The sequence below is a fragment of the Coturnix japonica genome, chromosome 2 (genome assembly GCF_001577835.2).
Source record: "Coturnix japonica isolate 7356 chromosome 2, Coturnix japonica 2.1, whole genome shotgun sequence".
NCBI lineage: Eukaryota > Metazoa > Chordata > Aves > Galliformes > Phasianidae > Coturnix > Coturnix japonica.
Window position 1 is genome coordinate 15,392,241 of NC_029517.1, and position 23,519 is coordinate 15,415,759.

Below are 23,519 nucleotides of genomic sequence, written 5' to 3' on the forward strand. Positions count from 1 at the left end.
GAAGAGGAAAATTATACTTTTTATCTGTTCTCTGTGGGGAGACGCTGTGTAAATATCATGTGAAAGAATAAGGAACAGAAAAGGAGAAAAAGTGGAAATTATTACAAGGTGTTAAAAATGCCACCAGTACTGCATACTTTGGACTCCAGTAAGCTAGAATTATTGAAGTTTCCTTACTGAAGAGGGTGGCAGCTGAAGGAGGGAGTCTGGCTATCGAGGAAGTCAGCTGGAATGTAGCATTTCCTCTAGAAATTATCTACAATACAGGCATAGGAACAGAGGAAGCAGAGAGTGAACTACACTTGATTCTGGCATACGCCTGCAATGGTTAGAAAGGTGGAGTGGAGTAGTATTAAGATAGTGAACAATGGCAATACTGGGGCAGGGAGGAGATGAAGTCATAAAGAGTTAGCCTGAAACTCAAGGGAAGATGGAGGGATAAAGTGAAAGAGCTGATGGGCCGGACTACAGTTGGCAATAATGTACTGAGCAACAGAAACATTCTAACACCTATCTTGATTTAATCATTTGATCAGATATGATGAATAGACTACTTCAAGTATAAGAAACTCAAGAACATGATGAATGAGAATGTTAAAAATCAGATTGCGCTTAAAACTGGACTAACAGTGGCCAAAATAGGGTGTGGAAGACTGATAAGCAAGAAAGGTTTTAAAAAAAGCCCAAACAAACAGAAGCTGAAATCCAAGAGATTGGTTGATGACAAGACACTGGACTGATAAGAGACTGAGGAAAACAAAACAGAGGAGAAAAAGAGGGGTGCAGTGCTGTTCAAAGACTAGAAAGAAGTGTAATGGGGGAATTTGAAGCGGCAATGCTAGAAAAAACCCAACTTGTACCCAAGTCAAGCAGTCTCCAGAAGAAACGAGGCACTAGTGGGCAATGCAACTTTCTTACTTTCACATCATTTTCCTGCACTAGAGGTTGACTGGAAGAAAGTCTTTTCTACTTCCTTCATCATCCCTTTAGGGTCTTCTGTCCATTCTTTTCACCTCATAGCTTCTAGCAAGAAGGATGGCACAAAAGCACAATACAGTTCTATAGTGTGATGTGCCTATAGTATGTCTTAGAGTTTTGTTGTGCCATCATTTGAGACTTTGTATGTGCCCTAAGAATCTGATCTTTCTGCTTGAAGAACACAGACATCAGGACTAACAGATGACAGTAAGAACCATCCAGATGTTAGCCAAAGACTGCACTCAGAAGTAGAGAAGGAAAACTGCTGCATGCTGACGTGAAAAGGAAGGTGGTGAGGCTGCTGCAGCAGAGGTCACCAGTGCTACAAATCCTTGGCAGTGTAAAAGAATAAATAATTAAAACTGTTGTGAGGACACCAGTAACATTCATTTTTGAAACTCCAGGCTCACTTGGAGATTTTGCTCTGCTAGAAAAAAAGCTTTATTTTCTGTAAGTTTTTGCATTCAGTATGTTAAATATTTATGTCTCAGATAAAATGCAATAAAATATTAAATATGTGAACCCGCATGAATTGTATGTATATTTGAATGAGATACACCAGTCATCAATGACTTGTGCAACAGATGTTGCATCTACAGCTCAAGGCAGTGCCAGATCAAGCCTCCAATATTACTCAGATATCACTGAACAGGCTTTTAAATGTCAAGTCTCTATCTCTTAGATACTTATCAGCTCCACACCTTTTTAATCTTTAAGTGCACTGCATAAAACAAAACATCATCATCAACAACAAAAGAAATTCAAAACCCAACAGCTGTAATTCCTTTTGTACTCACCTCACATCACACAGCTCATAGTATATGTTTCTGCTCTCATCTTTGATGTAAATGGCCACACTAGGTGATTCTAGCATTTTCATTGTCAGCTGCTGGGGGAAGGCACTTACAAAAAGGGCACGAATTGTGTCTGTGCTTGTGATTTCATTCGGCATCCTCAGCTGTTTTGTTTCATCTCCATACTGAAGATATAAAACACCTACAAGCAAAACAGAGTAGGAAATTTAATATTCATAAATGCACATAAATGATCTGGTCTTCCAAATCCATGTGGAACATTGGTCAATCCCATACAGAAGACAGAAAAATCAACTAAAAATCCTTGCACATAAAGTAAAAAGAACATTTTTTCATCACAGGGCTGGAGTAGAGTACCACACTTTGCTGAGAAGCCTATTTTTACTGTTCTTCAGTTAGATAAATCAGAAGTTTACTTCAAGAAGGCTACTGGAAAATTTCAAATGCCGTATGTCTGCTCTACAATGGAAGGCGTTGGTAAATCAAAAGGTACTTCTATTTTTTAAGCAGTTGAGGAAGACCTTCACCAATCTATACCACCCAGTTTCCCTTAAACATAAGTTTTGTGTCTTAGCCTCATGTTTACCCTCCAGAAAATCACCGCCAGAAAACAGACATCCGTTTTATCACTAGTCATTTTATATTCATAATTCAATATGCTGGAATCATGTAGTATAAAGTCCTAGGTGAAACTCCCAGCAGGAGTAAAACTGCAGGTAGACTAAAACTAGGCAGGGTACTTTACATAAACAGAATTCACCACAGTAATTGCAGCATAGGTGCACCATATGCTGTCAACATAGTGAATACAAACAGGATTACTGGGAACACAAACAGGAAGGTTACGAACTCAAGATCCTAAATGCTGTTACCATCAGTTATCACCAAATCTCAGCAAATCACTAAACTTGGGTGGTTACTCATTCTCAGTTGAAAGTCATCAACAATGGGATTGGCAGTCCTGAGCTCCAACCAGTGATCAAAAGCAATATGAAATACCAGAGTCCTAGAATGTAAAGGCATACAGTAAGAAGGAAAGAAGGTATTTTAGTCTAAGATGTGCTTTCCTTCCTCTTAGTTTTTAGTATTTTTGTCACTACATTGTCCAAAATCGCTGTACAGTAATGAACACGTACCCATATCTACAATCAGTTGGTAAGTAATTGTGCTCACAGCTAGGAGACAAAGATTAATTTTTAAAGAATTCTTAACAAACTACTCGATATTACTCAATAATGTAATATTAAGCTCTTTTACAGAAAAGGTTGTTTTAATCAATTTCTTACAATTATCGAGTGTAGCTCTTTTTCCTTTATCAAAACAGCAATCAGATCCTTTTGGAATTCAAATATAAACTATTTTTATTTATTTATTTATTTTAAATTTGATGCATCATTCATATCTCTATAGTCTTCTAAGGTAAAAATGACTTTTTAGTGCTTATTCAAATATTTACTGCTGTGAAACATTTTACAGAATTCAGAAACTAACTATATTTTAATACCACATGTTTTCAACAACTGTATTCAATTCACTGCCCCAAGAACATAAACCTATTCATTTGTGATTATAGCTTTTGACTTAGGCAGAACACGAAGAAGCTTCAGTGTTTAGTTACTGGAAACTTTCTTGGATTAAAAAGCAAAAAAAGTGTATTTTGAATAAAAATGCAAGTGTGTGTGACTCTTTTCTGCCTAGTTTGAGTGTTTGCACAGAATGCAGAAAATGCCATTTTTGCATACTAGGCCAATAAATGCCTCTTGAATATTGAGCTACTGAAAACATTACACAGCAGAAATGGTAGAGCAGAAAATCTTTCTCATTCACAAGCATGAATTATTCCAGAAAAGTCTTGAATCTGCCTGTCCTCAAATACTCCCACAAAATATTGATCCAAAACAACATTACAGTTGTCTTTGATTTTCAAAGCAAATGTGCACGCTATCCAAAAAGATCATGACTTACAATAGAGAGCTTTAACATACAAATCAGAGAACTTATGTTAAAGAGAGAATTACAAATCAGCATTATTGTAGGGGTAAAATACACTCTCAAAGGCATCATAAATTCTCCTTTCCTTACTCTCTCTTAAATCAGAACTTCTTTAAATAATCTACTGCCTTCCCTCTTGAGGTGTCCAATATGTTTCATGACATAGCGATGCTTTAGCACATTTCCTATTTGACAAAACCAACTGCTCAGTCCTACAAACCCAGTTTCAGCACAATGGGATAAAGAGACTTCAAAATGTATTATTTTAAGTAATTGTCATTAGTTTTCTCACACACATTGCTGGGCTGAAACTCTGAACTCTGGCAATATCCCCACGGACAACTTCATAGAAGCTGCCACACTTTGAGGTGTGTTTTACTTTCAGCTAAAATATTACTCCCTTGGAGAATTAAAGCAAGAAGAAATAGAATATAACTCAGGCATCAGTTCTGTTATGGCACAGGCCAGCAAAGGTACTGGAAAGAATGCTAAATAAAAGAGATGTTAACGTCTTTGAATACTGTGCAATTCCTCTTGAACTTAGGCTTCTGTCACAATGGATTTACCTGACACACAAAGATTATGCTGAGTTTTAAACAACACAAACCAAACTGGACTATCACATGCCCTGCTACTCTAGGAAGACAGGTAACAACAGCATGCATGAGGAACTGCACCGTGTAACTCTGCAAAGCCCAGGTCAGTCAATGCAGCACTACCACCTCAGGGTGCTCCCAGATGCCGCCAGCCCTGGGCTTTTCTACATCTATAGGGCAAACTGCAGTGGTAGGCTTCCTCCTTCTTTGTGCTGAAATAACTTAGGTTCAGAAACACCTCTGCAATTTCCGATTGTTCTTTGCCCTGTGGGAAATGGGCTACAGCATGAAACATGGGCTACAGTAAAAACTATGCATAAGCTAGGCCTTAGAAACTTCAACCTCTTTACAAATTGCTTCACAAAATTCCTGTCAACAGAAAAGGATGTTTTATAGAAGGGGAAATTAAACACCCAAGAGGTGAAAGGCCATTTTCAAAGTAAAGCTCACAAGCATATAACCCAGATCTTCTGATGATCATGCTACACACCACATGATCACCCTTTCCTTTCCTGCATACAGAGTTCTTTCAAAACCAAACCTGAAGCTTCCTTCAGGAGGATGTGCAAAATAGTCTTTTCCCTCAGGGCTCATCGTTATGCAAAGCACAGTGTACTGTGAGGTGCAATGTTAACCTGCTTTACATAGGCCATGCCACACGGACAAGGTAAGTACACCAGAGTTGGGTGAAGAGAGTGCTCAGATCAGCTCCTCCGAGCCTTCAGTTCAGCTAGCCCAGCTCTGGGGACTGCCCATGCTACAGCTATGGCTCCCAGATCCACAGCATAGCCATAGCAGGGAGCTGGGCTCAGATACAGCTGCTGATGCTGTAGTAAGGGTAGTGGAATCTACTTGGCCACTGAAGAAGCTTACATAATGCTGAACCACACCTGAATTCATGTGGTCCAGGAGGTCTACAGGGCAAGGAGCTCCTTAGTTACAAGTGGTAAAGGCTTATTCCTTATGGCAAAGACTAATGCTATACAAGCAGCATAACATTACCCAGTTCACATCTCTCAGCACCATCATCTAATCCACAGTGCTGACCTCATCCTGACTAAACAGCATGCTACCATGGTTTTATTGCTAGCAATGACCTCAGTACCGGGCAGTTGAAAGCCAGTTTGAGGATGCTTAGAAGAGCTTTAACTACCAACTGGCCTTTATTTACAGAGCAGGAATTATGTCTACAAACATTACTTTAGAGAGAAAAATTTGGAGCATTCAGCAGTAAAGTTCAATACCTTCAATACAATAGATCAAGAATAAGTTTACAAACATGATTCAATCATCTTCTATGACCTTTACAAATACCAATTAATTCTCTCACACAGTAAATTTTAAATGGTAAAATACTGCTGTGGTCACAATCAAGTAAAGAAAACCAAGGCAAAGCAGTTAAGTAACTTCTCAGTGTAGCTAAAGAAAATACATTCAAAGCTTGCATTGTTGCCAATTGGTTTCTTTCCTGTGAAGCCACAAGAAACTCATCATCCAGTAAGATATCCTGCAAATTTCTGTACTGAAAATCTGACATCTAGTAACATCTTATTCCATAGGCTCCCACCTGAAGAGATGTATTGATGTATTTGGCTGAAGTTTGGTGTTGTATGCTAGTACATTTAAACTTTCCCACAGATACAGAAATCAGTGGCATGAACAAGGCACTGTTTATTGTCTTTTGGTGCAGCCACTCTGTTTAACCTCTGGAAATTTTGAGTCCAATTTGAAATTTTCAAATAATTAGTAAAGTTGGTTGGAATAAAGCAATCAAAAGCTGGATGCACTGGCAGCTCTGGAATGTCTTTAAATCGAAGGCATAAAGCTAGATATAACTAAGATACAAGAAATACGTATGGAAGACCTCTAGGTTGAGTGAACAGTTAATTAGACAAATTAGAAAAGAGAGCTGTATCTTAAGGAGAAGAAACATAGAGCACACAGTGAGGAAATACAGTAAGAACTGCCAGAAATCAAGCTGAGTTATGTTTTCAAAACTAAACTAAATAACATAGTGTTGAGTTAAGGTTTGGTACAGTTGTCATTAGATTCATTTTTACCTAACCATCAATTAACCATATCTTTTGGAGACAATGGACAGCCCTTGTCTTTACATGCTGGTTTAACTTGATCTTCTACCATACAGCCATTGAGTCACTGGCTTTGTCTGCACTTTCTCTCACACTGAGGTCAGCAGCAATGCCAAGAGCAGAAATGAGAAAACAAACCCATGTTTGTTTTTGTTCAGACCTGTATCAATTTTAGACTCTAAGGATAACTTCTAAAATCTTGATGATGACTATTTCTGTTGGAACATTTCAGGGCTATCCAGAGAAGATCACAATAAAGTCTGTTAAGCATTTCCTCAAAATCAGGTTAACAACTTCTTAAACTTCAGTGCCAAGGTCATCATCCAGTTTTCCCTTGGTTTATTTTTGACACAATTATAAAATATAAAACTAAAGTGGCATGGGCCCATATTGTTCTTCCATCAGTATCAGATAAAATAAAGATAACACAAAGTTGGTGTCCTTATCGACAAATTCTGCAAAAGTTATGCAGATACAGATGTATTACAGTAACAGTTCTAAGCACTGCGGAAGAACCTCCTCAATAGCAGTTCTTTCTTTCCACAAGACTCATCTCTCTTATTTCACCACATACATTTTCAACTAGTCTGAGGTCATTGCCATGACCCCTGTGGTATTTCTAGCCTGAAGCTCTCATATTAGTTTCCATTAGTTACTCCGTGCTGAAAAATCTGTCTTCCATGTTCATAATACGTCTATAAATATTCTTAGCTGTCTTCAAGTACTAAGAAAATCAGAAAGTACATCTTTTCCTGAAATAAAAGAAATTACTTATTTGATATAATTTTATTCCCAAATAGCCTCTAGAGTTTTGCTCAAGGCATTAAGTTGATATTTTAATAAAAACAGGAACCATTGAATTTAGTCCAGTAGTACTTCTCACTGCAATTTCGTTCTTGGTTGCTATCTCCTGTAACTTGCTGTAATTCTGCAGTATACTTACTACCTAGTGGGAAAAAAAAAACACATGGAAAATGTAAGAGTTACAGAAAATTTCAAAGTGCTGAGAGAAATGAAGATTTTTAAGTGTCACTCAAATAAAAGCACTTTACTGCAAATAAGCACATTTAGCTGGCTAAGAATTAAAATCTAAAAATTTCCAAAAGACAATGGACAACATTCTTTATCAAGGGAAAACTTGCATTTGTTCTATCTGATTGCAGGAAAAAAATGTGAAGGTACCTATTGGCAAAAGACACTAACATACACCTATGGCAGCAGTCTGTCAAGCGTAGACACTTATTATAGTAATCTAGAGAGTTTAGGGAAACATTCTGGTTTAGCCCATTTTGCCAGGTAGAAAACAGTGATCTAATGGGATGACTTTGGCTAATAATTGCATCTAAACCCCAGCTCTTGCCAGAATAGCTCCGCTGACCAGCAAAATGACTTTTTCATATTCCTAACTTATAAAAAGATGCCAGTAAACTTGAAGGAACACAGAAAGCCCGTAATACTTAATGACTGAACATGAAGAAACTGATGACTGAACAACTCAGTGAGATGAACAAGGAAGTCCATGTGTCCCAGAGCTATTTTTAAGAGGATCCACAGGCTCTGCCATGCAGTACTGACAGACTCCAGTTCACCAGTTTAGTGTAGGAAAACTAGAGCAATATGCACAAACAGGCGCAGGACTTTCCTATTAGAATGTAGCAGCTGTGCTGCTTTTGTTGACCAGAAGCTGAGCCCCTGGCCCCTGCAGAAGCTGTGAGCTTTGGCCAGCCGGCTCCCAGCCAGAGGTAGCAAGCTAGTACAGCTTCAAAGGATGCGTCTGCCAAGGGCTACGCAGATATGTTAAGCATTTATGGAACACCATAAGCAAGAGTTTTATGCAGTGATGCTTTTCCTTTTCACTTTTAAAGAGGCAATACACACACATACAAAAAAAAAAAAAAAAGAAAGACAAGAAAACATTAAGCTTCCTGCAATCATAGAATCACGGAATGGCCTGGGTTGAAAAGGACCTTAAAGATCATCTAGTTTCAATGCCTCTGCCATGGACAGTGTTGCTCTCTCCCTTGAACAAGCACAAAGAGAAAGCCAGATGGTACCCACTTGCATTTCCTTCCACCTATATCAAAAACACATTATTTGAGTGGCAACTGCTGCTTATAAAGCCTGTGTTTTAGAACTAAAGCATGTAGAAATTATGTGTTCAAGGGCAGAATCTGACCATTTAATTACTCCACATTCACAGGCCATACTCCAAAGAGTTCTCCACTGTCAGTAGCAAGTTTAGGGGCTGAGCAACCAGCACATAAGAGTACACCTGGTTCCCACATCACACCAGAAATCCACATCTATAGTTAGGATATTGGACTGGCAAACTTAGCGTAGTTAAGGCGGACACTGCCAGGAGGTCAGTTTACTGGGTTCACGTCCATTTGTTGTTATCTCTTTCATAATAATGGATCCAAAACTGGAGGTAATAGTCCACGCACAATCTCACAAATGCCAACAAGAAGGGAATAATCACTCCTGATGTCTAAGTTTCTGTTCATGTAGCCATTCATGTAGTTTTCACTGTTGACCTATAGCCATTAAACTGCTAGACCCAAGTCCTCTCTGCAAAGCTGCTCCCAAATCTGTTCCCTCCCCATGTTTTGTTGTATTTGCATTTCCCTTTGCTGAGCATCATGAGGTTCCTGCTAGCTGGGTAGAAGCAATGGTACCAGGAGTTCTTTTATGAAATATTTGAGCATTTAAAAATCAATCCAGATGGACTTCCAGTTTGAAAGTTGTTCAGATCACTGACTCCACTATCCCAAGAGAGTACCCTAATCAGCAGGCTATCGATCAGACCCTGGTGCAGCAGTAATCCTCTTAGTCTGTTTAACTCAAGGTAATTTATAGCGAAAAATACATATGAGAAAAAAAAGATCAAGAGACAGCCTTACATGACAGCAAAGAGACGACAGTACTTCCCTTTCAGAAAAGAAACCTGAATGCAGGCCCAGCTCTATATAGCAACTATGCATTAGAATCACTACCTAAAAATATAAACAGTAGTGGGAGCAATGACTAAATCCTAGAGCTGTTCTCATTCAGAGACTTGCTGTCAGCACTGGCAATGGTTCCTAAATGCACTGTGCAGAGGGTGAGGGACTAAACTTCTCTGCTTGGCCAAATTCTTGAACTTCTTACAACACATGGAACTGCACTGCCTTTTTTTGCTTGTTTCTTTGCCTTTAAGCATGCCCTTATGGAAATGGATTAGATTTATAAATTTTACTTAAAGTGAAACTTCAATTAAATTTGTCCAAGCAATAGCTCCTATACCAGATTTGATGCCTACCTTTCCTTGTAGAGTAGTCTGGCCTGTACAAGCTACTCTAACTGCCAAATCCCTTTTCTAGAAGACACCAAATGCTGAGAAGGCAAATTGCTGCTGCTGAATCTGACAAAGTGGTAGACTAGGATGAGGAACTTGCACCTTCAGTGCAGGTATGAATTGCAGAAAACAGGGAACCCATTGCCACCTTCATATGGTTTTATATATTTTATCAATTTGGATCCTAGTTGCTTTGCCTCCCCTTTTATGTTCACCACTTTTCATTTGGTTCATTTACGTTGCAGAGTCCTACAGGGGCATTTTCTCACTATGCATATTACCCAACACAGGCCACATTTTTTGTTGAAAGTCCTTTGGAATTACTGCACTGGCAAAAATAAATAATAAAGATTTAATTCAGAAAACATTTAACAGACAGAGTAATGACAGATACAAGCTAGCACAGATAATGGGTTTACTTCACACACTGCATATCTTCTACTCCAGTGTCACTGCAATGCGTCCTTTGGAATCACACTGATATACCCTACTGCAATGGGGTCAAATTCAGCTCCAGCATGACGCAGCATCTAAAATACATTGTCAGTCAGCTTTTTAGCGTCAGACAGAAGGTGCTTCTGCTGAGGCAGTATGTACTAAAGAAGATCTTGCTTCTTGGAAATGTTTTTGTTTTTTTTTTTTTAAGGTACACACAAGATCTTCTTTTATTAAGGGACGACTGTGGTAAGTAAAGAATAAATGTGAGTGCACAAGAGCATGCCTGGGGAGGCCCACATTTCACTCTTCCATATAGCTGTCTTTCACAAATCATGTAGGGGCAATAAATGGAACAGAAATAACCCTCAGCACTACTATATGTCAGTATGATTGTTTACCTTCCTTTGGTCTCTTGCTGAAAAGTATTTCATGTAAGGGGTGGTTTTTATTTTCTTTCCAAGTCCAAAAACTTCAGCTATAATTTGGAGAAATGTGAAAGAAACTGAAGTCTAAAGAAAGTTGGATGGCAAACTAAGGTAACTGCTGCTACCTTACAGTATTTTCATTTCCTAGGATCTGTGTTTCAGTTCTGTAATTGGAACTAGTTGTTTCAGGCTGTTTTTCTTACAGACTTGCCAGCTTACTTTAATGTATCTGACCATGACAGCAAATATTTACATGACCCTTTTGCATGTTGGCTGCTTTGCATACACTGTAAAAAGACAAGATAGGGAAAATTTCTTTAAGATGACTGAATACATTAAAGCTATCCTCAGTCTTAACTTGAAATGCTATTCCAAGGGAGCTTTTCTTCCATGAACTAAGCTGAAGCTCCTGCTGACTTCATTAGGCTTCAGTCCTGCTCTAAGGAATCCAAAGGGGCAGTTCCACTGCTAACAAATACAGACTTCTCTTATAAAATCTATGCTGGCTCACAAATTTTCTGCCTGATTTAACATGCCTGCTTTAATTTCTAGCTCATAAATGGTAAATAACAATTAATTACCGTCAATATAAGTCTACTTCTTTACTATCTATATTTTTCTGTGCAAGTAAGTTTTACAGTGCATTCCATACATGCAGTACATTCCATATACACAGTTATTTCCACCATTGGGTGGCAGCAACCAAGCTGCTTCTCCTTCTGCAAAAGTAAAATGGTAACTGAGCGTGCACTTATATCCCAGAAGGCCAACAGCATCCTGGGCTGCATCAAAAGAGGGGTGGCCAGCAGGGTGAGGGAGGTGACTGTCCCCCTCTACTCTGCCCTCATGAGGCCCCATCTGGAATACTGCATCCAGGTTGGGGACTCCAGCATAGGAAAGATGTGGAGCTTTTGGAGAGGGTCCAGAGGAGGGGCTCCCAATATTTAAAGGGAGATTAAAGGAGGGAAATCACCTATTTACATGCACAGACAGTAATAAGACACAGAGGAATGGTTTTAAACTAAAGGAGGGAAGATTTACATGAGGTGTCAGGGTGAAGTTTTTTTTACTGAGAGGGCAGTAAAGTGCTAAAACAGTCTGCCCAGAGATGCTATGGATGCTCCATCCCTGGAGGTGTTCAAGGCCAGGCTGGATGTAGCCCTGGACAACCTGATCTAGTGGCTGGCAACCATGCCTACAGCAAGGGGTGGAACTAGATTATCTTTGAGGCACATTCAAACCAAAGCCATTCTATGATTCTATGAACTATGGCCCTGAAACTCATGGGCTTCAAGGAACTTCTGCAAGAACTGCTGCAAAAGATCCAGGTGTTAACATTATAATCAGCATTTCCATAGAAGGCAGAAGCAAAATTAATGGACATTAATTAATCTGTGCCTTCTGATACTAGGGGCTGAGGGGGCTAACAAATAAAATTCAGAATATTCCATGACTGTTTAAGACCTTCCTCATGCCAATCCTTAAGCATTTATGCAAATTCACTGCTGCTGTAATCCCTCTGAAGGCAAAGAAAATGCAAATGTTGGCAAGATCAGACATTTCTGCAGAGGCCTTTTTAGGCCACCTGATTTTAGGTACAGAGTTGCAGTGGGGAGCCCACTCATACTGTGCTCCTCAGCCACCATGCCTGCTGCAGCCTGTCAACCCACTGCCCACAAGCAACTGAGCTCCATCTCCTTCCCTCAGTTCTCAAACCCAAATGTCTGTGTTCTTATGGAAATCACTGCTAATACTATATTCCCCCTTCCTCCTCTGCCAGAGGTTGGTAATCGCACCCTGCCCTGTGGAGCTTCAGTGATCATGTCAATCTCTCTGTTATCACAGAGTATGCCAGCACTCACCCCTACAAAACACCAGGCCCATCCTGTGCAAAAACGTGTTACATGAGAGAGACTACAAGCAGAAATATTTGCCAGCCCTTGTTGTACACACTTGCTGCTGTGGTGGCCTCGCTGGGCGCTCGCTGGGCTCTGCTTCCTTCAGGCGAACTGCGAGTGAGGTCTGTTGAAAGCTTTTGAGTGCTGTCCAGGTTTCAGCTGATTCTCACTCTGACAGTTTCGCTAGATAATTTTTTTCCCACAGTTATCGTGCTGGAAGAAATCCCAGCTTTCAAACAGACATTTGAAAATGCATCTAATTTTCTCTTGCGCAGTGAATTAATTTATTCTAATGCCACACTTTGTCTCCAGGCTGCAGATCGATGAGAGAAGTGCCAATTTCTGAAGGACCTCTTAGCCAAGAAAGACCTTCCTTTCAAAAGCTGAGGCTGAAATTTTACACAGACCCAGAACTAGAATACTGATTTCTGGGTCAGCTCTTCATGGTGTGCAACAGGTTCATGTATCAGAGCACCATGTCCTGTTTGATCAGTCCTGACTGACAGAACCACAATGCTAGGGGCAGCCAAAACGCACTGCAACTATTCCTTTTCGGCTCCACGTTAATTCAGACCACAGTTTTAAAACAAACTGACTCAAATGCAGTCAGTCAGATGGGAAGCTGCAGAAGAATTAGAATTCCAAAGAGATCATCTGTTTTTAAAAATAACAGCATTGAGATATTGCATGCAAAATTAATAAAAACTCACTTAACTTGGTCATTTTCCACAATAAAAATATGTTGGCTGATGATCAAAACATAATTTGTATTTAAATTAGATTAAATTAAAAAATTAACAGAGTCAGAAAAGGAGGTGATTACACGGAGCTGTTTGTAATCAGGTAAAGAGAATTATTTTCAGAGTGCTTTTAAAATTAAGATTATAAACAGTTTCCTGTTTTTTTAAAAACAAACACTGCCCCTGTACTTCTGGAAGTCAAAGCAACCCTATCAGGGTCACACTGCAATGAAGCCCAACAGGAGCACTTCAAAACGCTGCTCACAGCAGCGTTAGTGCACACTGGCAGAAAAGACTGAAAAAGGTGTTGTTGTAAAAGAAATGCACTGAAGAATAACCACCTAAAATTGAACTATTTTAAAATCATTGTTAGATTATCTTTTCAAACAAATTGCTTGCTATTAATAGGCCCCTGGAGCAACTTGGAAATGACATACTGTGGGTGGTGACAATGTTTTATCTCCTATTTGGCTGTGTGACAATCCCATCAGGCACACTTACAGCTGTGACCCCTCCTCCAGCACAAGGGGGAGAAGTCTTATTTTGCTCCAGTTTCAAATCTAACCCTTCCCAACCCCCATCAAATGTTTCACATCACATTCCTTCCTATACATTTTTTTTTCTGTCTGCATTTTGCCTGCATGTGCTGGGATAAACAAGAGCATGGACTGGCTTAGTGCAGGAATGATGGGCTGAGCTGGGATGTCTTGTGTGGTCTGAAGTCACTCCTGTTAAATAAAATGGTACATCCTCATGTGACAGTCTTCCATTGGGAGGCAACACAATTCAGTATTTGCAACAGATGGTAAAAAATGGTATTTAAAAATGGATTGCATAATAGTGGGCTTCTGCAGCTCTGGTCCTCACATCTCAACAAAAAGATACTATCCAACCAGAATAAATTCAAAGGGTAAGGAACGTGTGATTATAGCAGCACTTCCCAGTCTAGAGAACAGATGTCCTGAGGGACATGAGAAAAGCCTGCAAACTGAGAGATGGCCTGAGGGAACAGACAGGGTTCTAATATTTGCTGTTACTTCCAGCACAAGGACAAAGATGAAGACAAGACAAGCAAATACAAAACAAAGCAGAAGAAAAGCAATGGTTGGGCAGTAAACCAACAAAACATGCCACCAAAGTCACAGCTGTGGTGTTGTGGATGCAAAAAATTTGCATGAGTTCAAAGGAAGACTAAACAAGTACCTGGAGGAGACATCTCTAGAGGGTTATTACATAGACAGGAACCATAACCAGGAAATCCCTAAGCTGAAGATAGCTTGAGGCTGTGAGAGCAGTCAGAGGAAGGAGCACACCTGCACTCTTTTGCCTTGGCTAGCTGCCTAAGGTCCCTGCTGTGCTGGAGACAAAATATGGCACCAGGAGGACTCATGGTCTAATCCAGTACAGCCTTTCTTACGTTCCTATTACCAGGCTTATTTGTAGTGATGAGCATGTAAGTGTATCGTCATTTTACAAAGACTAATGCCAGTTTTGCATACTGACAATAAAAACTGGTTTTCCAGGTCAGCTTCTGGGGAGAAAATGCTGCACAAAGTACCAGTGCACAGAAGGCCATCCCTTCTGATGTCAATGAAAAGCTGTTGGATTGCACCTCATGCAGAATCTCAGAACTGAGGTTTCCCACATGGCCTAGGGAGGGCACATGTATATGCAGGAGATCCCAGTGCTGATGGATGATGCTGACTGCCCACTGAAACCCACTTGCAGTGGCTGTACCCCACGTCACACAAAGACCTGCCAAGTCCTAACCCACCTCACATCACACTGAGGCAAACACAGAAATCTTTGGGGTGAAACAAGTCACACTGAGGACTCCCCAGACAGCCATGACTCATAGGCAGAGATGGAATCCCCTGCTCATCTATCAGACATAAACTGCATGCTCGCTTTTCAAAACATCTCTAAACCATGAAGTAGTGTGCAGGTCAGAGTATTAAACATGTCAGTGGTCCAATGGGCACCACTGAGCAGAGCCCTGTCTTTAACACCATCCTACTGCTCTGCCCTCCAACCCAACACCCTGTCCTATTTTTTTTCCACTTATTTTGTTTTTCAGATATCATGACACTTGACAGAAATTGTCTTAGCTTGATGAGGAATAGGTAAGGTACAATGATTAGCTTATAAGCTTATAAATGATTCACAGCCCAGCCTTCGCTTTATGTCACCCTTTGTTGGAAGAGGAGATTTTTAAAGGAAAACAGCATTTCTGTTTATTGACTCTGAGCAGAAACATACCTTCCTCAGCAACCTGCACACAACAGCTTAACTGCCCTCTGGTGGTGTCTTCCCTCTTAACTGGTGTCTTCCCTCAAAAAAACAGGCAGTACTTGTTCCATCCGTTAGCTCATAAGTCTCCCAGACTTTGTTAGCACAGCAGCTTCAGCTCAAAGTGGATTTCTGTTCAGCCCTCAGATATGGAAATAACAAAGAAAAAGGCAGCAAGTGGAGCTGCACACCTCTATCTCTGTGTCAGTCATGTCACCACCCAGGTGGAAGGGCACTGCCCTGAAGAAAATGGCATTTCCATCAATGTATCTATTCACATTCCCTTGTTCAAATACCAAATCTTTTCTCTGAGAAATAAATCTGCCAGGCAATGATATTTCTAGGTTGCTTCAGACTAGGTCTAGCTTGGAAGAGATGATAAAGAGACAAAGCCAATATCTCCTGTCAGAAAACGTGGGCATGGGCTTGTACAGAGTTCACATCCACATACAAAAATAATCTCACCATTCCCCTAGGTTAGCCAGTACCCAATACTGAGCTTATTTCCAAAAAATAATCTTCTACCAAAGTCTTTATATTTTATAAGCCTAACTGAAATATAGAAAGGAAAGTATGAGCTCGGAGTAGAGAGCAGAGTGACTGAAGCAGGGCTTACCCAGTGATCTCTCCTTGGTTTGGTTTGTTGACCGCACCACAGGAAGGCTCGCCCGCGTGCGGCTGCCCCTTGAGAAGGGAGTTGGGGAATCACCCTCAGACATGGCCTCTAAGGAATCAGCGGATGCTTCAGATAGATGCTCTGTCTGGTCTCCCAGATTGGGCTGTGGGCTCTGCGATGGCTTCGGGCTTCTAGTCTGCAAAACAGAGTATTGTATTATTTGTCTACTGGAACCAGAATATTTTTGGGGGGGGAAAAAAAGGAAAAGAAGGAAGAAGTCCAAACTTCTTCAAATACTGGTATGCTGAAGGTCATTCTCGTGTAGGTTATAAAAGAAAACATTGTCCTTGGGTATTCTGCTCAAGATTTTATCATTGTACATCCACATTGCAAATTTCATTGCTAACAAGGCCCTCAGGGCAAGACGTGATGAAGAGATGTACAGTAATGCCATTCCCTGGTGCTCAAACAACCACTGCAGCATAGGCATGTCTAAGTTCACATACTGAACTGATGTAAGATCAGAAAGGTATTCACTGTTCTTCCTTAAATTTCCATTTAAACCTTCAGTGTATGAAAGTATGAAGAGGATAGTAGTAGCACAACAGCACGTCAGTGTCATTTAAGCTATTTGCAGTTAAAGTTATAATAGAGAAAAAAATTAAACACTATTCTTATGTTGACCCGTCCACTAAGAAAAATACCTTGAAAAGAAATTCTGCAGTACAGTCACAAGATATCAGTCTCAAAATATGCTGCTACAACATCCACAAAAGGCACAGGCCTTGCTGCATGACCACATTAGCTACCCAAAATTTCTATCTGAAGTCATATACAATTATCTTGCTTTTGTTGTATCATCTCAAACTAACTATGATTTTATTGGGCAATCACATTACTAAATTGCTAAACACCGTAACTGAAAAGACAGACTTTCAATAGAAGACGGAGACAGTTTCTTCTGTGCACTTCCACCGACACTATCACTGTAAGATCTGCATAATGAAAACAGACTGAATAAGAAATACAATGTCCTGAGCAAGTTTTGCTGACTACAGATGAAGGAGTGTTGGCATGAAGAAATACACTCAGTACTGATTGCTCCATTCAGTGAAACTCCCTCAACCACATGCTATGGTTACTTTGCAAGAACAATTTTCCAGTTTCTGAAGCAAATTCAGTATCATAACTAGAACAGACACTGTACAAGCAGAAATTTAAAGCATAGCAAACTCCCCGTCCCAAAACAAGCACGTAAATACAAACTTTTAAAAGGCTTTTAAACTGCAGCATGCACGAGATACTATAAAATGCATATGGTTTACTTTTCCCTGTCACTAAAGTCCAGATGATGGTACATTAAAAACCACCTGTATTGAAATTAACTTCAACCCTTCCTTTGAAGACACTGTCAAGATCTAGAAAAGTTTTTCCTTCTTTCTGGAAAGCCGAGATATTGTATATTTGTTCACATCTGGTTCCTTCAGTATTTCTTTTTTAAGTGAGAGGAGGTGAGCTTGTTTCAGTAATGGCACGTATCACATAATACTCCCTATGTGACCTTGTAGGTATGAAGAATTTGAACTCTTATTAGATTTTCATTATCTGGCTATAGAAGCTTGTTGTTGCTAAGCTGACTAGTTGCTCACCAACTATAACGAACCAGGAATATCTCATGAGAAAACTAAATCCTCCACTTCTGAAATGTTGATATTAAAATATTAGGTATTATTTAATGTCCTGCAATAAAGTTGTTCAAGAGCATTGAATTTCTGCTGGAGTTAAAATTAACAACATTTGTTCTCAGTAAACTAAAGTATGATTTGAAGTGCCTCTGACATGGTCAGCACTAGTCTGCAGGTTGTAAATACACGGTCTTGTGTCTGAGAGCTTACAGAGGTGACAAGTGACTTGCAAACACAAAGAATTTGATTACTCAGTGTTTCTTCATTCAGCTTTCCAAAATGGCTTGGAAGCCATCACTGCTGAAGTACATAGGTTGCTCTAAAAGTAATGACACCTATTTATTTCCATGGATACTACAACAGATACATAAAGCACAACATTATTTGATGGAACAAATTCTCCACTACAAAATGCTATTTTTCAGCATACTCATGACCATTAGCTGTGCATTTTTGCCAGCAATGAACATGAGAATGCACAATGCACACGTAAAAATCTGCACCCATGGAGGTGACCCACTGTTTCACAGCTGCTATGAAGACGACGTGGTTACTAGGAAAATGTTGTCCACGCAGTTCATCTGTCATTGGTCTGAACAGAAGGAAGTCAGAAGGCAACAAATGCAGACTATAAAGCAGGTGTGATAGGACAGTCCAGCCAGGATTGGCAATGTGCTCCACTGTCTTCAGACTGGTGTTGGACCAGGCGTTACTGTGTTGTAAGAGAAAGGCTGTCTTGTTGTCTGGCCTGACTCTGGAAGTTTGTGTTCAGTTAGACAGCATTGTAATGTAGTGGTGAGTTGATGCTTGTCCGTATTTCAGGAAATCTAGAATGATCACTTCTTTCCTATCCCAAAAGACAGTGCACATCACTTTACCGCTGAGAGCTGCATCTTGAACTTTTTCTTCAGTGGAGAATTCACATGTTGCCACTCCATGGACTGCTGTTTTGACTCCAGCTTATAGTGGTGACACCACACCTCATCGCCAGTAAGGATATGATCCTGCAAACCACCACCTTCGGTGTCAAAGAATCACAGAATGGCTTGGGTTGGAAGGGACCTCAGTGTTCATCAAGCTCCAACCCCAGCCTTTCATTGGCTCAATAGTTCCTGACAAACTTGCATATGATGTTCTTTCTGTTTCTGTGTGAGCATTTGTGGGACCCACTTGGCACAAAATTTGTGATATTCCAGCACTGCCACCATGATTTCCAACACACTGAAGCTGATATTCAGTTCCATACACAGTTCCCTGGTCATAATCTGCTGATTTGCACAGATGAGCTGATGGAGATGCTCTTCATTTCACAGTGTGACAGCTGTGCATAGCTGTCCAGAACATGGCTTGTCTTTCACATTACTGTCTCCACAGCTGAAACACACCATCCGCCTCACCGTGCTCACATTCACTGTTTGGCCTCCATAAACATTCAACAAGCATCTGTGAATGTGAATAGGTAATTCCTCCATGTGGAAACAATTTCAATGCCACCCCTTTGCTTCATCTGCATGTCATCCCTGCCCCTCTGCTGCCACATGGCAACAAAACGTAACAGAATTCTGTCAGAAAGGTTCCACCTGTACTGCCATACCACCAACATCCACCCTTGCTGTCATGGGCCAACATAATGGAAAAGGAGACAATACTTTTGGAGCAGCTCTAGTATTTCATTTACACTGGCATATTTCATGAGTACTACCAAATCACGCCATTACAGCTTAGTAACACCTTGCAGTGATTAATAACTTATCTCCATGTATCCATTAACAGGATGATAGAAGGCACATAATAACTCTCATCTTCAAGAAAGCTGTAACTAAAAAAAATAAAACAGAATGCAAAGAAAAGCAACAAAATCAGCCTCAAAAGATCTTTAACTTCACAGTTTTGCTGAGAAGGAAATTACCACTGTTTCTTTAAGAAAAATACTCTGATAATATGAATCAAGCTTATTTTGCTTTTCACTCTTCTATTTTTCTCTTTCAGTTGAACCCCCAGATGCCAACAGAGTCATGCCATTGCACACTATCTACACATACGAACAGGTGCGTACTTAAGCAGTAAGGAGATAATGCCATAACCACAAGCAACTAGACACAATCTCAGCTGTGCCCAGCATGTCCTGTCAATGCACAAATGGAGACAACCTCAGCAATGTCATGTTTCCTTGCCTGTCCCCAGGGCAATTCTTCAGCACCTAACATATGGTCTGACACATCCCCCTGAACTAAAAAGCATCCCTTTCAGCAGTCCTCATTCCATTCTGCTCAGATATGAAGCCCAGTCCTCCTTTTAATATGGTATAAATCCATACTATTTCCACTCCAGAAAGTGAGGATGCACAAATGTAAAACTAATGCAAGCAATTCTATGATTAATGAAATCCACCATGTATACAAATACCCTTTATGAAAGATTTCATACTCTTTCTCATGCTCAACTCATGTAAACATTGTATTACAGATGTAATTCTGAATTTTAAACAGATTATAGAAAACATTCAAACACAGCAACAGGGGCAATTCAAGTTACTGGGAGACATGAGTATATACATGATAAAAAGCACTTTTATCATTGGCAGTGAGCACCAGGCTTAATGCTACTTAATGACCAAGCACATAATTAGGCAGAACTTTGTCGGAAAACCAGCCCATGAAGTGGGTAGCGGACAAGCAACATTTATGGAGCCATAAACTGCACAGACCTGTAATGGCAGACACAGAAAGCAGGGTAGGAGAATTCAGCAAAACCCAACCCTTGAAGCATGGTGACTACAAAATCAGATAAATCAGACAGATGGCAAAGAAATCTTATTAAATCATACCTCATGTATATTTCCATGGCATGTTCACTACTGTATTTAAAATTATCCAAAACTTTAAATACTTAATTATGGGGAACTAGCATGCAGGATAAGAATTTACAAAATAAGTGTTCACTATACAGCTTATCTTTCAGAGTTCACGAGAACACAGGCAGAGTCACAGACTGGATGGATGGCTGCCTCTGAAGCAGGCTGGCACTGTAACTACAAACAGCAGAGACCCAGTAAGAGCAATGAAGAGCAATGAATCCATCTGATCTTTCAGCCAGCTGAGCTGAACTTCCATGCTAGTACTGCGTAGGAAGCTCAGCAGAAACAAAAAAAGCCAAAAGATGAAAGATTCTGGTGAAAACTCAGATATAATTACAGTGTTTTGAGATAATAATTGTATGTAATCCTCTTGGAATACAAGGATGTACATCTCTGTAATCTTTTTAGGGTATCATACAGCAGTTACAGAAGATCTGATATCTTCTAACTGATCTTGGGACTTGATAAAGAAATAAAGCTACAGCTAATCAAGCCTCACTACTGCTTGTTGGCTGTTAGAGCTTGCCCAAAGCACACACTTGTAATGTATCTGCTGTTCTTTCACTGCCTTGGAAAATATGCAAAGAAGTACACAGTTCTGTGAACACAATAAGATTTCAAATAATGAGCAGTGAGACCAGAGGTACCTGAATAAGGATGTAAAATGTGGTAGAGAAGCCAATATGGCAAGCAGTCCCAGGGCACCAGAGATGTCCCCAAGAGCCACTGAGCCACTGCCTCTGCCCTGCTACCCTCCTCTGTCTCCAGGAATCCGCCACATAGAATCATGTAATTACAGAATTATTAGTGTTGGAAGTGACTACTAAGATCATTTAATCCAACCATCAGCCCATCACCACCATGCTCACCCTTTGGCCTAATGAGTTCTATTGCTCTGCTCATCACAGTTTCCTTCCGTGCTCATTATGCTGTTATTTACCACATTAATCCGTTTCCCTGATGGTTGTTTCTCACCCGCCCCCTCTCCCCCATTCTTTTCCTTTTCAAAAAGCTGCAAATTTCACTTCACACATTTTCACAGACAAAAAGATCTAGGAAGTTATGTACCCATTACCTGAAGAAGGATTTAATTTCATCTCTTGATCAATTTACACTTCCTATTACCTGTCTCCAGGAACTTCCTTGGTCCTTATCTTGACAGAAAGTTCTTTCTTAAGGAGAATAATCTTATCATGTACATCGTCAGAGTTTCTAGCACTCCTGGCAGCGTATGAATGGTAAACAAAGATATAAAAAGAATAATACGGCCCTCATAAAATAACTGTCTTTAAGCAGGTACTCTAGAGAACATACTTAGCACAGGCAAAGTAAGCAAACCAATATTTGAGTTCCTTCACAACATTTCAAAAAACAAAAAGAAAGAAAAGAAAAACAAGAAGAACAACAAAGATCTGTAAAAACCACTCAGCAGATCTCTGTTGTTCTTCTTGTTTTTCTTTTCTTGACCTTCGGGTAGATTATTTCTCCCATGACTTGTGCCAAAGATGTCTACTGGATATGAAACAGACTGCAAATGCACATATAAGCAGGCTGTGTTTAACGTATGATGAGTTTATTATCTCTGAAATATTGTCACAGCACATGTGCTCTTATTATCATAGCAGTCATATTTCCTCATCCCATTTATGTCAGCTCCAAATTACCAATGTCTGAAGGAAGGATCTGCTTCTTCCAAAGATACAGAGTCTTTAGGGTCCTATACGACCCCAGCTACAAGGTTTTACTTGTCTGGACATGCTATTAGTGACATAACTGCTGCTAGAGTGAAAATGAATACTACCTATGTGTTCTTACTGTAAATAAATTATTATAACAATGTTTTCCATACTGCTTTGTCAGAAAATTTAAATGCTTATACACGCCTATGTACACCTAAGTTTATATTCCATCTATGGAATGGATACACTGGGATACTCTCTCACACAGAGGCAACACGCAGAGTCCCCTTGGAAAGATGCTGCCCCACAGTTTGTTGCAGGGAGTCCCACTGGGAGGCACTCAGCCCACTGCAGCGTGGGATGACACACCAAGAGGGTGCCTCACCCGTTTCTGTGAATAAGTCTGAAGGCAGAACTCTCTGCTTATGGAAGGATCTCTACTTTTCTCCGTATACACTGATGCTGACCACGGTTTCTTTCTCTGAGCAGAAAAAAAAATCACGTCTCATCATTTGTCAGGATTTATAGCCATATTTTTAGGTAGAAATGCTATTCAAACCATGTGAAAAATCCGCACGTTTTCCCAGGAGCCCTGCATGGCCAGCTGCGCACTCCCTGCTGTGGCCGGCCGCCAAGACCCATTTCTTTTAATCCCGAGGACAGCCGCGGCTGCTGACTGCCACGCTCCCTGCTCGGCTTCCGCAGGGCGATCCCCGAGCTTGCAGGCAGTTTTTCACGCAACTCTGCTATAAATGACTGACGCAGAGCAACGTTTCCAGCCTTTGGCTCCCTACTGTAGGCACGCAGATACACCGAAGCCTGTTTTTCTGGAAAGCAGTGCGTTTGCAGTAAAGATATTCATTAGAAGCAATAAAAGCTGTAGGTGCTCGGCACTTATGCTGCAAGACCTCTTATTCAGATGTTTAATTGGAGGAACTTGCATTTGAAAACGTGCCCCGAGGAACCCAGCAGCCTGCCTAAGAGCAGCTTAATTAGTCCAGACAAGTCCAGACTGAAATAAGGCAACATGCTGTGGCATCTCTTTTGAATACATGAAATATCAAAACAAGAAGCCCAAACCAACCCG

General features: G+C 40.3%; 1 protein-coding gene across 17 annotated transcripts in view; it reads right to left on the bottom strand.

Annotated features, from left to right (window-relative positions):
• KIAA1217 (KIAA1217 ortholog) overlaps nucleotides 1–23,519 on the bottom strand; it is a 327,102-nt gene that overhangs the window by 71,509 nt on the left and 232,074 nt on the right. For all 17 annotated transcript variants that reach the window (XM_015853276.2, XM_015853279.2, XM_015853274.2 and 14 more), the window contains 2 exons: nucleotides 16,212–16,407; nucleotides 1,776–1,974 (listed from right to left, as the gene is read on the bottom strand). In XM_015853276.2, coding sequence (XP_015708762.1) covers nucleotides 1,776–1,974; nucleotides 16,212–16,407 — 395 coding nt within the window. The remainder of the gene's footprint in view (nucleotides 1–1,775; nucleotides 1,975–16,211; nucleotides 16,408–23,519) is intronic.